The sequence below is a fragment of the Trichechus manatus genome, unplaced genomic scaffold (assembly GCF_000243295.1).
Source record: "Trichechus manatus latirostris isolate Lorelei unplaced genomic scaffold, TriManLat1.0 scaffold00151, whole genome shotgun sequence".
NCBI classification, from domain to species: domain Eukaryota; kingdom Metazoa; phylum Chordata; class Mammalia; order Sirenia; family Trichechidae; genus Trichechus; species Trichechus manatus.
Genome location: NW_004444087.1, coordinates 5247336 through 5264393, shown reverse-complemented (window position 1 = coordinate 5264393; position 17058 = coordinate 5247336). Strand labels below are relative to the sequence as shown.

The window sequence follows — 17058 nt, the reverse complement described above, 5'->3', positions numbered from 1 at the left end:
GACCTCTTTACTGCTGCAAGCAGAGTCGTCAACGTCTTTATGATTAACCAGACTTGAGAACCAATTTAGAAAATCATCCTTACAATTTTGTTTCTCTAGAACCACTTCCGGTACCAAATGTCTTAGGCTGGGTTCTCTAGAGAAGCAAAACCAGTAAAGTGTATAAATATATATATATATAGATTTACTTCAAGGAAATGGCTCACACAGTTGTAGAGTCTGGAAAGTCCAAAGTCCGTGGGTCAGGCTGGAGGCTTCTCCTGACTCATGTAGCTGCAGGAGCTAGTGAACCTAAGATCCTCAGGTGAGACAGTACGCCTCTGGCTCACAGGCTGTGGATACTGATGAATTCCAAGATTGGCAGACAAGACTGCAGGTAAGCTGCTAGCTCAAGTTCCAAGAACCAGAGGTCAGACAAACAAGAGCCAGCTGCAGGATCCAGTGCGAGCAAAAGCCCATGAGCCTTGCCAGAAAGTCCACCTTTATTGGATGCAGGACACATGCTCAAGGAAACTCCCTTTAACTGATTGGCTACTCACAGCAGATCCCATCATGGAGGTGATCACTTAATATCAGATTTCACCACGGAGGTGATTACATCACTAAACTACATTGTAACTGTTAAACCACTGAGAGTCATGGCCCAGCCAAGTTGACACACACTTTAACGATCACCATACCTTTCTACAATTTTGTCAGAATGAGAAGTATAAGGAAGCTGGTTGGTTGGTCCTACTCTCAATAGACAAAGTGGTGAAAGAAAGAGATGAGCTCAGGGTTCCAGAGTCAAAGCTCAAGCACCACATAAACGACCTCAAATTTCCAGTTGTGCCTCGAAAGAAAACCTTATTACTTGTAGTAACAGAGCTGATATTGCTGAAAACCAAACCCAAAGTCTTATCATAGGAATGGCTGAATTACAATGCCAACTGAATTCCCACCTTCGAGTGTGTCTGAGGTTAAAGTGAGGGCATTGATTGGGAAGAAATGGGATCCTGAAACTTGAATGGGGAATATGAGCAGATAATCAGGAAGCTGGGGTCACTGAACAGTTAAATTCCATTGAATCACTTCTGCCAACCCTCTCACTCCAGCTCTCTCACTCCCATCTGAAGAGATTACTCCATCTTTGTCTGCTAAACCATCATTCCCAGTAAAAAACATTAGCCCCTCCACTTCAGTCAGATGAGATTAACCCAGCTGCATCTGAAAAGGCTTTGTCTGAGTCATTGCCTGAGGCATTGCCTGAGGCAGATGCCTTATAAGACAATGCTGAATGTTTTCAAAACACATCCCACTGCCCATTTTCACTTTTAGACCTATAACCAGATTTAAGTCCCAGCAAGCCCCAAAAGGTGAAGTACAAAGTGTGACCCAGGAGGAGGTACACTACACTCCAAAAGATCAACCTGACTTTTCTAATATGTACAAACAGAAACCTGGGGAATATGTGTGGGAATTGTTGTTAAGGGTGTGAGATAATGGTGCAAGGAACATAAAGATGGATCAGTCTGAGTTTATTGATATGGGCTCACTAAGTACAGATTCTTCATTCAGTGTTTTAGTTCTGGAGCTTAGGAAAGTATCTAATAGTTTATTTGGTGGGATCACTGAAGCACGGATTACGTGGTGGCCTACACTAAATCAAGCTGAAGTACCAGACCTGTCTTGGTATACTGTAGAAGAATGTATCCAAAGACTTAGGAAAATTGGCATGTTAGAGGGGATTTTTCAGGTAAGACCCACAGACCCACATATGGAGTACCCAGAGGACACAACTTTTACAACAACAGTGAGAAACAAATTTGTGAAGGGAGCCCCAGCATCCTTTCAGACTGCTGTGATTGCTATTTTATGTAAGTCAGATTTGACAGTGGGAACTTTCCTACCTGAATTAAGATACATAACAACAGTGGGGCTGATTGGACCCTGTGGTAGTAGGGGCCAAGTGGCGTCACTCAATCGACAAAGACAAGGTGGGTGTGGTTACTAGAATGGACAGTGGAGTCAAAGCAGTAATCAGTATAATCTGACTCATATGGACTTATGGCATTGGCTACTTAGTTATGGTGTCCCTAGAAGTGAAATAGATAGGAAATCTACTAAATATTTACTTGATCTGGACAAGTGGAAGAATTCTAGGTCAAGTGAACAGTAGTCTAACTTGAATCGCCAGAGTAGAGAGTCACGGCCCCTCAATCAATTCCCAGATTTGAGTGGGTTTACAGACTCACAACCCCTTGAATGAAGGAGAGGCCAGGTCCCTTTGAGGAAGGACTCCACTACATTGCCAAAAACTTATACTGTTAATCTTTCTCCCGGCCTTCTCCAAAGGGATCTACTGCCTTTTATGAGAGTGACTGTTCATTAGGGAAAAGGAAATAATCAGACTTTTCGGGGATTACTGGATACTGGCTCTGAATGACACTAATTCCAGGAGACCCAAAACATCACTGTGGCCCAACAGTCAGAGTGGGGCTTATGGAGGTCATGTTATTAACGGAGTCTTAGCTCATGTCCATTTCACAGTAGATTGAGTGGATCCCGAAACCCATCTTGTAGTGATTTCCTCAGTTCCAGAAGGCATAATTGGAATAGATATACTCAACAACTGGTGGAACACCCACATTGGATCTCTGACAAGTGGAGTAAGCGGTATTATGGTAGGAAAAGCCAAGTGGAAGCCATTAGAACTCCCCCTACCTAGGAAAACAGTAAACCAAAAGCAATACCATATTCCTGGAGGGATTGCCAAGATTACTGCCATCATCAAGGACTTGGAGGATGCAGGGGTGGTGATTCTCACCATATTCCCATTCAACCTGCCTATTTGGCCTGTGCAAAAAACAGATGGATCTTGGAGAATGAGAATGGATTATCAAAAACTTACCCAGTGGTGACTACAATTGCAGCTGCTGTTTGAGATGTGGTTTCATTGCTTGTGAAAATTAATACATTTCCTGGTACCTGGTATGCAGCTATTGATCTGGCTACTGCCTTTTTCTCCATACCAGTTTCAAAGGACCACCAGAAGTAGCTTGCCTTCAGCTGGCAAGGCCAGAAATATACCTCCAGTGTCCTACTTCAGGGCTGTATCAACGTTCCAGCCCTATGTCATAATTTAGTCTGCAGGGAACTTGATTGCCTTTCTCTTCCACAAGACATCACATTGGTCCATTGTATTGATGACGTTATGCTGATTGGACCTAGTAAGGAAGAACTGTCAATGACTCTGGACTTATTGATAAAAAATATTTGGGTGCTAGAGGGTGGGAAATTAATCTGATAAAAATTCAGGCACCTTCCACCTCAGTGAAATTTGTAGTGGCCTGGTGGTGTGGGCATGTTGAGATATTCCTTCCAAAGTGAAGGATAAGTTAGTGCATCTGGCCCCTCCCACAGCTAAAAAGGAGGCACAATGTTTAGTAGGCCTCTTTTGATTTTGGAGGCAACCTATTCCTCATTTGGCTATGCTACTCAAAAGGAGAAGTGTACAGGTGCTAAGTTGACAAGGGGTGGACTGTGATCGTTAAGGTTGTGTGTTAACTTGGCTGAGCCATGATTCTCAGTGGCTTGGTAGTTATGATGTAGTTTGGCAGTCATATAATGATGTAATCATCTCCATGATGAGATCTGATATGTGACCACCTCCATGATGGGTTCTCCTGTGAGTAGCCAATCAGTTAAAGGGATTTTTCTTGGGGTGTGGCCTGCATCCAATGTAGGTGGACTTTCTGGTAAGGCTTGTGGATTTTTGCTTGCTCTGGATCCTGCAGCTGGCTCCTGTTTTTTTGACCTCCGGTTCTTGGGACTTAAGCTAGCAGCTTACCTCCAGTCTTGCCTGCTGATCTTGGGATTCGTTGGTCTCCACAGCCTGTGAGCCAGAGGCTTTCTGTCTGACCTGCGTATCTTGGGTTCGCCGTCACCTGCAGCCTCGTGAGTCAGGAGAAGCCTCCAGCCTGACCCACGGACTTGGGAATTTCCAGCCTCTACAACCATGTGAGCCATTGCCTTTATATAAATCTCTCTATATATATCTATATGCTTTACTGGTTTTGCTTCTCTAGAGGACCCAGTCTAAGACAACTTGTGTCCAGACTCTTAGCTCTGCCACAAACTCTGTGTGACCCCAAGAAAGTCACATTTCCCTCCAGGCTTTCACTGCTGCCTTTCCAACCCCACTGCCAGTGCCTTAGTCCAGATCTCCTCACACCAAGTGTGGACTATTGCATCGACTTTCCTACCTGCCCTCCCAGGCCCCACACTTGCATCCTCCTCCCTGCCTTTGGTTTTCCATCTGCCTCTTTGCTTATGCTGTTCCCCTGTCTTCCTGGCCCCAGCCCTTGCTGGTTACCTCTATTCCTCCAGGAAGTCTCTCTTTTGACACTCTTAGGCCAGGCTCCCACTGCATCTTTGTACTTCCCTCCTCCTCTCTCTCTCACTCCATATACCGTGTCTTCCTTAATGAACTGTGAGTGCATCAAAGCACAGGCTGGTTCTTTTTCATCTTCATGTCCACGGAGCCTAGCACAAGGCTTAAATTCAGTCGTTGCTCACTAATGGAAAGAATGAATAGACAGGTTGAGTGTATGTGTCTCTCACAGCCCTTATCTTGTGTTGCAGTTATCTGCATAACTGAGTCCCTCACCGTGCTGTCAGTTCCTTGGAACAGGGGCGAGCCCCTTTCCTTCTGTACCCCAGCACTGGGGAGCACAGCCTGCCTAGAGGAAGGTTTGTAGAGGTGGCAATGGCACAATCCTCCCTCTCTGCTGCCCCCTGCTGACAAAATGGGGGAAATGGAATAAAATCTGGAAGCTTCAGTTTGACTGTAGTGAGTGGGTCCTGCCTTGGGGATTGGAGGAGAGGTTTCCAGCATGCAGGGAATAATGGTGCTCCTTTATTCTGAATGTGCTCTACCTTCATTCTCCTAACATTAGAGCTCAAAATGCTGGGCCTGCAGCAGAGGGCATAGTGCTTTCCTTCCTTGTTTCCTCCTCCCTCCAAAACTCCTCTCCCTTTCCATGGGAGGATTTGTTTTCAGTATCCAACTGCTCCCGGTCTCCAGCCCACGCTGGGCTGGGGCCTCCACTGAGCTCCTGAACAGAGTTGTTTCTTGCCGTCACAGCTTCCATTTCCCACTAGATTGAGCTCCCTGAGAGCAGGGATCAACTATTCACCCATTCAACAAACATTTTTTGAGTGTCAGGCCCTGTGTTAGGGGTTGGAAATATATCAGTGAACAACACAGAGAAAGTCCTTGTGCTCAGGAAGTTTACCTTCATCTCTAGCCCCTGCCTGAGGCTTGGCACCAATTCAATAAATGTTTGCAGACATAGGACATACTAGTGAGTGATTCAATGGGCAAATGAGGGAGGGGGTTGGGAGCCCCTCCAAAATGCACATGGGGGTGAAGAACGGTCCCAACGTAACCTGGCTCTAGGCTGCCTGCCACGCATTGCAGCCAGACCAAGAGGAACAAGTAGACCTAAGAACCAGTCTGGAAGCAGCAGTTACAGCAGGCGCCAAGTTAGGAACAGGTGCTGGCTACCGTCAGACCCATCCTGCCTCCCTGGAACCCCATTAGTAAAACCGAGGGTGGGGGACACAGTTGAACTAAATGATCTCTGAGGACTCTCACAGCTAGGTTACTCTGGGACCTATGAGAGGGTCTCCCAGCCTGGCCATTCCCAGGCCCATGGCCTCCGCAGCTCCAGCTAGATAGCCCACATAGGGAGGCCACAGACCCAAGGACGTGACCCTGCCACACTAGGAGCTGATGCCCCTCTCACCTGCTTCTGGGTACGGACCTGGGCCTGCAATGGAGGGAAGATATCTACGGAACACACCTGCGCTCACCAAGAGGCACGGTGAAAAAGATGCCAGATGTGGCTGGAGTCAAGAGCCCTAGGCCAGACCTGCCACACTTGCTCTGTGACCTCAGACAAACCCTAACCGCAATCTGGCACCCAATTCCTGGGCTGGCAAATCCTCCTTCACAATCCAGCTCAAGTGTCATCATCCCGTCTTGGTTCACTCCACACAGTGCAGGCACCTTCCTGCTCACGTCCCACCGGCTGTTGGTCTCGGCTGGGTGGGTTGTGGGTCTCTGTCTTATCAATCTTTGCACACCCAGGACCTATCAAAAAGCCAGTCCCGAGTGGATCATTCAACTCCTGGAACGTTAAAAGCCGAGGATTATGTACAAGAAAACACCTCGCAAGCTGGAAGGTACTTCCTCAACGTGAGCCCAATGCAAGGAGCCCAGGCAGATGGCTGGTCAGAATGAGCTCCCCTCGGGGGCTGCTAGGGCACACACTGTCACATTCCTTGTCCTGGCCGAGCCCTGCTCTTTATCACAGAGGGGCAAACCCCTGCAAACTATAATTCCTGGGCTTGCTAACTAGCTCCTGGCTAAATATGGCCAACGGGAGACACTGATGGTAGATCAGACAGGCAGAGAAGCCTGGGTTCTTCTCCTTTCCCTCTTGCTTCAGATGTCGTCTCTGCCAATGTCAATGTCCCTTCTTGGTGTAAGGCCCTGCCAGGCAGCCCCTCTTGTGGTCCCAGCTCCTGAGCTCTCATAACAGTTCCCCAAGGTCAGCAGTGGCTTCTTGCTGCTGCCAATCTCTGGGTTACCTAGCCTTCCCGTTTGCCCTGTGAGCTCTCTCAGCCCCTGTCACTCATTCCCCATGTTAGAGCCCCATGAGTGACCCACTGTATGGTGGTTTTCCTGACTGGGCCCTGACAGACACACCTCTCCTCTTCACACCACCCCAGGCATCTGCCCAAATCCCCATGTTCTCTGTATTTCCCAGGCAGGCCACAAATAAACCAAACACCACAGTCAGGTATGCAGCAATTTCTTTATACAAAGATAATCAACATCATGGATCCATCAGCGCGTTGCAGTCACACTGGCCCGTCCCACTGCTTCTCGGGCAGAAGAATCGGGGTGGGGGCAGGGGAGAATCCCAACAATACACTACACAGGCTTGGGGATCACCAGGCATACCAGCTGGGAGCTCCTGAAGGGCAGACACAAACACAAGGACATTATATAACCAGGCACTGCATACAATGACAAGAAGGAAAGTCAAGCTGGAAAGAGCCACTGCCAGTCACTGACCACCAGGGGGAGACAGAGCAGTGTGCGGCTGGACCCGGCGCCAAGAACCCAGCCCTGCCGCTAATGAGCTACGTGACTTTATGTAATCACATAATGTCTCACTTTCTTCATCTGTAAACTGGGGACAAGAAACGGTACTTCACAAAGTTGTCACAGCATGTGACTAAAACAGGGTGACATTATCAAAGTACTCAGCACAGAGTCTGCACATAGAAGTGTTCAATAAATAACTTTTTTTTTTAAATCAGAAAAATCTCAGAGAAGACCTTTTTCAAAAGGCCAAGACGTGAAGTAACTTCTCTAGAAATTCCCTCAATCAGGGAATTGGGACCCTTGAGCACTCCTTGGTGCCAGCAGACACCGGGGTGCTCAGGGACCCAGAATACGCTGTGCCAGGGCAGCTGAGGGGGCCGGGGGGCTGGACCCCCAGAGAGGCACCTGCTGAAGCCGGGTAGACACCAGCGGAGTTGGGGGTTGGGCCAAAATGGTCCTGCACATAACACAGGCCGGAGGCAGGCTGGTATGGAGGCAGGGTGTGCATGTGCCCAGGAGAGCAGGTTGGCCAGGGGGAGAGTTTCTGGCCACTGGTGTGCTGCATCTGGGTGACAGGGTGGCCTGTGGAAAGGTGAGGGTGGCAGCTCTGAGTAGGGTAGGAGCCAGGGACAGGATTCAGCCTGGAAGAGAGCAAAGGAGACAAGTCACTCAGCTGATAATGCCAAGGCACGCACCTGCAGCTGTCACGCCGCACGAGAAAATCCTGGGTCTGCTGTACCGCTTTATGTTACAGCCTGCTTTTGGTCTTTTCTGTGACTAGCTCTAAGTACCAAGTGGGGAGAAAGGTTAATCTTAACCGAACGGAAAACAGATGCCCAGAGAAGGGCTCACTCACGGTCATACAGCAAAGTCAGTAGTATGATGGGGTACTGGGCCGACGACTGAGTCCACTTGAGGTGTAACCTACAAGCAAGCAGCTTATAAACCAGAAGGAGACAGGGGCCAGACCACGGCAGTCAGTGCGCCTACGGCCAGCTCAGAGAATGGGCCCACCTCTGCGGCATGAGGGTGCTAACGGAACAACACAGGGCTTGGTCCCAGGCCTTGTCTCGTGTGAGATTTTTTTATCTGTCACTTGGATAGACACCTAAGAGATGCAGTTGACACAAAGCTGGGAAGTCCAGCAAATACTCAGGAATGAAGACTTACAGCTGGCAGGAGCCCATAAGCCAGCTGTGAGGAGCTGTCTGTGCTGAGGTTAAAAACTCCACCACAAACACACGTGGCTGGGACCGTGAATGGAGACATTCCAAAGGTTTTTGGCCTCTGAACTTCTGTGCAAAATTCTAAACATGGAGACCATATGTCAATACCACTGATGTCTGTGTTAGGTGACTGGACTGAATCTGTATACATTTCGGTTAAAATCTGATTTTACAAATCAGCTGCTTAAGTATATATGCATATATGTATATATATATGTTAGATCCCAGGAGTTCCTTGCCATAGGCAAAATGTGTGAGTTTGCATTTTGGTTTTTTCCATTTCCTCTCCCCTTAAAGAGTAAAATGGTCAGAGGGCCCTGAGCTGGCAAAGGCTGGCAGCGTCCACTTCCTGGAGTAAGCTACGAGGAACAGCTTCCAGTGCAACTGAGATCCCGCATCCTGGCCAGCGTGGAGGGAAAAATCTACTCCACAGGTGGGCGAGGGCAGAAAAAGGCCACTGACAAAGCATCTTGACTTCATAGAGAATTCTTTCTTTGGGAGGGACTGCTGAAGGAAAGAAAAACGCCTAAGCTGTGACGTCTCAGCATGGCCAAAACCCATGAGGAACACAAAAGGCAGGCAGTATGGCATAGTGGAAAGTGTGTGAGTAGGACTTGGAAGCGGGAAACTCTAGCTCTAGACTGGACTCTTCTTATGATGCTGGTCACCTGGAGAAAGACACCTGTCCTCTCTGGGCCTTCTCTATAAAATGAAGGAGTGAGGCTACATGAGCTCTGGCAGCTGCCTAGCACTCTCCACCTATGCATTAATGAGCCAGGACTGGGCAACAATAAATCTCAACTCATCTAGCTGGGTGGCCAAGAAAACACTGCCTCTCAGGTCCTGGGGGCTGTGGCACTTCCTAAGCAACCCAGTTAGTTGCATGGACTATTTGTGCTTCTGGCCAGTGCTACTGGCCAAAGCCCAAACCTGCAAAGAGCCCTTGTTAGCACCGAGGCGTGTTTAACAATAGACCGGGTCACTCCCTCCCACAGTCTGCCCACGAATCACTCAGGATTATGCTCAAGTGTCCTCAAATGCTTACCCTTCCCATTCCTTGCTAGTCCCTACTTCAGATGCAACTGGGCAGAATCAGAGGGCTCAGAAGACATTTGTTCACAGATTTTCAAAGACTCTGGGCCCAGGGCTGCCCACACCCCATTCCTTCATTACCCACAGTTCTGAACCAGCCACACCCTCTACAGGCCCCAGAATTAATCCAAGAGCAAGACTTAAGAGTTCTGTAACTTACTTCCGGCTCTGGGCTGCCCTTCTTTCAGCTGAAGATCCTGAGATGTACTTGAACACTGATATCCTCCTCATCAGGCTGAAGGGGAACTTCTGATCGAGCTTCAATGCTACCCGCTCTGAGAGGTCGATGGAATAGCAGTAAGTGAGGCCATCTGAGGTTGGCATATTAAGCAAAATTGGAGGCATCTAAAGGAAGGAGGACTGAACACTCCCCACTGAAAAATACAGGTTCCCACACTTACTCCACCGAGGCATTAATACTTACTCCACCACACTATGGCTGAGTCTCAAGCTCAGGAGAAACTAAGAGTCAAAAGTTCCTATCCACTGTACCTCAGAGGGAGCCCTGGTAGCACAGTGGTTAAGAGCTTGGCTGCTAACCAAAAGGTATGCAGTTCAAATCCACTAGCCACGCCTTGGAAACTTATGGGGCAGTTCTACTCTGTCCTATAGGGTTGCTACGAGTTGGAACTGGCTCGACACCGAGTTTGGCTTTTTGGTTTTTGGCACCTCAGAGAAGGACTCTGGGAACATGGACTAGGGAAGATGGGTGTTAACACTTCACCTTCCCCTATGCCAACCCATCCCATCTCTTGAGCCCTTCTAACCCCCACAATCAGTCATAAGCCAGCACACACAGGCAACAACATTGTCCTTGTATCCCATGATGTGGAGTGAGATGAGGCAGACTTTCCCCATATCCTCTAGAGGACTAGCACCTTCTTGTACTTTTGTCCTAAACAGAAGGCACTCTGCCTTGAAGTAGCCAAATGAGCTTCACGTGGGCCTTTCTGGCAGCACTTTCCTCACCCAGTCACCATCCCTAGTGACTTGATGGCATTCTAGTCACCTGACCTTTGTGAGCCACAATGCCTAGTAGCCACAAAGATCTAGCCTTCATCCATCCTTTCAATAAATATTTATTACCATCTACTATATGTTTACGAAAGCTGGGCAATGGATAAGGAAGACTGAAGAAGAATTGACCCCTTTCAGTTATGGTGATGGCAAAGAATGCTGAATATACCATGGACTGCCAAAAGAACGAACAAATCTGTTTTGGAAGAAGTACAGCCAGAATGCTCCTTAGGAGAGAGGATGTCGAGACTTCGTCTCACATACTTTGGACATGTTGTCAGGAGGGACCAGTCCCTGGAGAAGGACATCATGCTTGGTAAAGTGGAGGGTCAGTGAAGGAGAGGAAGGTTCTCAAAGAAACGGATTGACACAGTGGCTGCAACAATGGGCTCAAGCATAACAACGATCATGAGGATGGTGCAGGACCAGGCAGTGTTTCGTTCTGTTGTACACTGGGTCACTATGAGTTGGAACTGATTCGATGGCACCTAACAACAACAACAACAAATTGTATGTCAGAAATGGAGGAATAGTAAGTGCCAGACAAGGAATAAGTGAGAAGAGTAGAATAAGTGGTGATAAGCAAAGGTGGTGTGCTATGGAAGGGCCATGCTGGGGGCCCTAACCTAGTCTGGGGAGATCCAAAAAGGCTTTCCCTAAGGAAATGATGTTTATGATGAACCCTGAATGGGGGTAGCAATAGCTAGGAGAAGAGAGATGGTGGAAAGAGAAAGTTGTTCCTTGAGGTAGTGTTCTTAACTGGAATGCTACTGGTATTTTGAGCAAGATAATTCTTTGCTGAGCTTGACCATCTCACTCAACACAGGATGTTGAGCATTCCTGGCCACTGCCCACTAAATAGCAGTAGCATCTAGTCACTGTGATAATGAAAAATACCCAGCTTAATTCTAAACTCTTTCTGGGGAGAGAGTACTTCCAAATACTGTTTCAGGTGAGAACCAAGGCTATAAGCAAGTCAAAACTTGGCATGGCTGATGACTTCAGAATGATCTCAAGAATCTGTTTTGCTGTTGACTCTGATGAAGTAATAATACCAGACTAGTCTTCCTACTAGGGAGCCCTGGTGGTGCAGAGGTTAAGCACTTGGCTGCTAACCAAAGTCTGTGGTTCAAACCCACCAGCTGCTCCACAGGAGAAAGATGTGGCAGTCTGCTCCCATGAAGATTACAGCCTTGGAAACCCTATGGGGGCAGTTCTACTCTGTCACATGGGGTTGCTATGATTCAGAATTGACTCGATGGCAATGGGTTTGGTGGGTTTTTTTTTTTTTTAGTCTTCTTCCTATGAACAACTATAAACCAGGACAAAATATATGCAACAATTGTTTTCAGACTATGGACAACATACACTATAGGATTGTGATCCCTAAGAAAAGGAAAACAAATGAAGTGAACCCCAAGATCACACAGGCTTTCTGCTTGGAGGCACTTTCCAAACTACAGCACAGAAAAGGGGAACCCAAGCAGAGTATAACAGAGTATAACATTTCTTGCTGAGACAGATACCAGAGTTCAGAGAGGATGCAGCGGCTGGGTTTTACAGGGCAGAGTAATGGAGGGGAGGGAGTTGCTCAGAGAAGGAGCTCCAGAAATAAGGATAGGGGTTCCCTGAGTCTTTAGCTGAATACTGAGGTACACATGCATAGGCTGAAGTTCCTCAAGCCAGGCAAAGAACTGTTACTGGGGAAACAACTATCAGGGAACTGTGAGCTTAACAACCACTGGAGCTCAGACAGGACAGGGACATGCTCTAGTTCCAACCAGCCAGAGTGGAGAGACCTCACTGAACACAAAAGGCATTTAGGAGAGACATTCAAAAAGGCTGTGCTTTAAAAGTAAGGCTAATCTATCCATTGAATAAAGGCAACTCTATACTATCCCTAATAGAGCTTAAAAACAAATCACAAAACTATCAAGCTGATCTGCAAGTAAATCAACAAAACTCAATGCTTATTTTAAAGGAAGATAAACTCTAGCACACAACAACACAGCATTCATAGCAAAGCAACTAAAAATTACCAGATATGTCAACATCAAGTGTGTAAGAAATAAGTACAAATTAAACTTACAGGATGTACAATGATGTAACTGGAGACTCAACAACAAAAAGGGGGGAGCAGCGAAACAGAAATAGAGTTTTAGTATGTTAATGTTGTACGTTACTTGTTGGTATGTTAAATGTTGGCAGCAAGCTGAAATAAGCTGCTGCAATTCTAAGTTGTTCGATGTAATATTTATGGTAACCACTAAGAAAATAACTAGCAAAAATACACAGAAGGGGAGAAGGAAGAAATCAAAAAGGTTCAACACAAAAAAACAGCTAAAAACACAAAAAATAACAGAAATATGGGAATAATGACACAAAGAAGACACAAGATACATACAAAAAAAATCAACAGAATGAATGAAATAGGCACTTTGTTTTCAGTAACTATCTTAAATGCAAATGGTCTAAACTACCCATTCAAAAGGCAGAAAATGACAGAATGGATTAAAAAAAAATCATGATCTATCCTTATGCTGCCTTCAAGAGACACATCGTAGACACAGGATACAAACAGACTGAAAGTAAAAGGATGGAAAAGAATATTCCATGCAACTGGTAACTTTAAATCAAAACCTATTATAAGAGATAAAGAAGAATATTACATAATAATAAAAGGGTCAATTCATCAAGAAGACATAACAATTATAAATATATATGCACCTCATATCAGTACTCCAAAATATATGAAACAAATATTGACAGACATGAAAGGAGTAATAGGTAACTCCACAATAATAGTTGGGGACTTCAGTATACCTCTTTCAAATCTGGACAAAACATCTGAAAAGATCAGTAAGGACATAAACCAAAAAAACCAAACCCACTGTTGTCAAGTTGATTCCAACTCATAGAGAACTTAAATAATACCATAAGCCAATTACGCCTAATGGACATATATAGAACACTCCACCCATCATCAGAAGAATACACATGGATTGTTTTCTAGAATAGACCTTATGCTAGCCCACAAAACAAGTCTCAACAAATTTAAAAGGACTGAAATTATACAAAGTATCTTCTCTACCCCAAAATAAATAATAATATAAATTAACAGCAGAAGCAAAACTAGAAAACACACAATTTCATGGAACTTAAACAAGGCACTATTAAACTACCATTGGGTCAAGGAAGAAATCAAGAATGAAATAAAAAAAATACCTGGAGATAAAAGAAAATGAAAACATATCATACCAAAACTTACCGGATGCAGCGAAGGCAGTCCTCAGAGGAAAATTTATAGCAATAAACACCTACCTTAAAAAAGAAGGTCTCAAACAGTCAAACTCTACAGCTTGAAGAACTAGAAAAAGAAGAGTAAACTAAACCTAAAGCTACAAGAAGAAAGCAATAATAAAGATCAGAGCAGAAATAAATGAAAGGGAAAAGAAAAACAGTAGAGAGAAACAACAAATCCAGAAGTTGGTTCTTGGAAAAGAGCAATAAAATTGACAAACCGCTTGCTTGGCTGACAAAGAAATAAAGAGAGAAGGTGCAAATAGCCAAGGTAAGAAATGAAAGCAGAGACATTACAACTGACCCAACTGAAGTAAAAAGGATTGTAACAGAATACTATGGACAACTGTACTCCAACAAACTTGGTAATTTTGATGACATGGACACATTCCTAGAAGCAAAGAACCTACCTAACCTGACTCAAAAGGAAGTAGCAACCTCAACAGATCCATAATAAGCAAATAGATTGAATCAGTAATAAAAAGCTACCCAACAAAGAAAAGTCCGGGACCAGATGGCTTTACTGGGGAATTCTATTGAACATTAAGAGAAGAACTGACATCAAACCTGTTCAAACTCTTCCAAAAAGCAGAGGAAGAAGGAATATTCCCTAACTCTTTATATAAAGCCAGCATTACCTTAGTACCAAAGCCAAAGACACAAGAAAACTATATACCAATATCCCCCATGAATACAGATGTCAGAATTCTCAACAAAATACCAGCAAACAAAATCCAACAGCATATTAAAAGAATTACACATCATGATCCAGTGGGATTTATACCAGGAATGCAAGGCTGGTTCAACATTAGAAAATCACTCAAATAGAGAAAAGAACCACATGATCATCTCAGTTGACGCAGAAAAGGCATTTGATAAAATCCAGCACCCTTTCTCAATAAAAACTCTTAACAAGATAGGAATAAAACGGAAGTTCCTCAACATGATTAATGGCATTTATGAAAAACCAACAGCCAACAATATACTTAATAGAGAAAGACTGAGAACTTTCCCCTTGAAAACAGGAACTAGACAAGGATGCCCACTCTCACCACTCCTATTCAATAAGTTCTAGCCAGAACAGTAAGGCAAGAAAAAGAAATAAAAGGTATCCAAATTGGAAAGGAAGAGGTAAAACTATCTGTTAGCAGACGACATGATCCTATATACAGAAAATCCCAAAGAATCTATCTACTAAAAAGCATCTAAAACTAATGGAGGAATTTAGCAAAGTTGCAGGATACAGGGTCAATATACAATCTGTTGGGTTTCTATATACCAACAATGAGAAATCTGAGAAGGAGATTAAGAAAACAACTCCACTTACAATAGCATCTAAGAGAATAAAATATCTAGAAATAAATGGATGTGAAAGACTTACATATTCAGAATTATAAAAACTGCTGAATGAGACTAAAGAAGACCTAAATAGATGGAAAGATGTTCTGTGCTCATGGACTGGAAGATTTAAGAGTCAAGATGTTATTACTACCAAAAGCAATTTACAGATATAACACAATCCCAATCAAAATTCCAATAGCATTCTTTACAGAAATGAAAAGAATAATCCTCAATTTTATACGGAATGACAAGAGACTGCAAACAGCCAAAGCAATTTTGAAGAAGAACAAAGTAGGGAGCCCTCACATCTCCTGACTTCAAAACGTATTACACAGGTATAGTAATCAAAACAGACTGGTAATGATTTAATGACTGACACATAGACCAATGGAATAGAATTAAACATCCAGAAATAAATCCAAACAACTAATGGTTAATTGATTTTCACAAGGGAGCCAAATCTATTCAATGGGGAAGGAACAGTCTCTTCAACAAATGGTGCTGGCAAAACTGAATTTCCATATGTAGAAAATGAAAAAGAGCCACACCTCATGCCATATACGAAAGTAATTCAAAATGGAACAAGGACCTAAATGTTAAATCTAAAACCATACTGTTCTTAAATATAGGATCAAAGTTTTGGGACCTAATTTTTTTCAGTGATAGATCATCAAACACAACAACGAATGCACAAGCAAACAGGTGACAAAACAGATAACTGGGACCTCATAAAAGTTAAATACTTATGGTCATCGGAAGACTTTATCACAAGAGTAAAGAGAACCTTCAGACTGGGAAAAAATCTTTGGGAACTATATAACTGATGTTGTTGTTAGGTGCCGTCGAGCTGGCTCTGACTCATAGCGACCCCATGTATCCAGAAGGAAACACTGCCGGGTCCTGCGCCATGCTCGCAATCGTTTTATGCTTCAGCCCATTGTTGCAGCCACTGTGTCAATCCATCTCGTTGAGGGTCTTCCTCTTTTCTGCTGACCCTGTACTTTACCAAGCATGATGTTCTTCTCCAGGGACTGCTCCCTCCTGACAACATGTCCAAAGTATGTAAGACGTAGTCTCGCCATCCTTGCTGCTAAGGAGCATTCTGGTTGTACTTCTTCCAAGACAGATTTGTTCTTTGGGCAGTCCATGGTTGTCACGGACTGAATCATGTCCCCTCAAAAATGTGTTTATCAGTTTGGCTGGGCCACGATTCCCAGTATTGTGTGGTTGTCCTCCATTTTGTGATTGTAATTTTATGTTAAAGAGGATGAGGGTGGGATTGTAACACCCTTACTAAGATCACATCCCTGATCCAATGTAAAGGAAGTTTCCCTGGGGTGTGGCCTGCATCACCTTTTATCTTCCTAAGCAGAGAGTTGAGGATCTCATAACTTCCAAGAAAGAAGCACCGGGAGCAGAGTGTGTCCTCTGGACCCAGGGTTCCTGCGTGGAGAAGCTCCTACTCCAGGGGAAGGCCAACAGGGAAAGCCTTCCCCTAGAGCTGACACCCTGAATTTGGACCTGTTACCTACTAGACTGTGAGACAATAAATTTCTCTTTGTTAAAGCCATCTACTGGTGGTATTTCTGTTATTGCAGCACTAGATAACTAAGACAATGGTATATTCAATATTCTTCACCAACATCACAATTCAAAGGCATCAATTCTTCTTTGGTCTTCCTTATTCATTGTCCAGCTTTCACATGCATATGATGTGATTGAAAATACTATGTCTTGGGTTAGATGCACCTTAGTCTTCAAGGTGACATCTTTGCTTTTCAACACTTTAAAGAGGTCTTCTGCAGCAGATTTGCCCAGTGCAATGCATCTTTTGATTTCTTGACTGCTGCTTCCACGGGTGTTGATTGTGGACCCAAGTAAAATGAAATCCTTGACAACTTCAATCTTTTCTCCATTTATCAT

The 17058-nt window shown here is 44.6% G+C and overlaps 1 protein-coding gene across 3 annotated transcripts in view; it reads right to left on the bottom strand.

The window, feature by feature from the left end:
• Positions 1-6762: 6762 nt before the first annotated feature.
• The window catches only part of RHBDD2 (rhomboid domain containing 2), a 20397-nt gene continuing 10101 nt past the window's right edge, over positions 6763-17058 (bottom strand). For 2 of the 3 annotated variants that reach the window (XM_004385977.2, XM_023740256.1), the window contains 2 exons: positions 9638-9788; positions 6763-7800 (listed from right to left, as the gene is read on the bottom strand). In XM_004385977.2, the coding sequence (XP_004386034.1) occupies positions 7443-7800; positions 9638-9788 (509 nt within the window). In that variant the 3' untranslated portion in view covers positions 6763-7442. The remainder of the gene's footprint in view (positions 7801-9637; positions 9789-17058) is intronic. The other variant, XM_023740257.1, reaches the window with a different exon arrangement.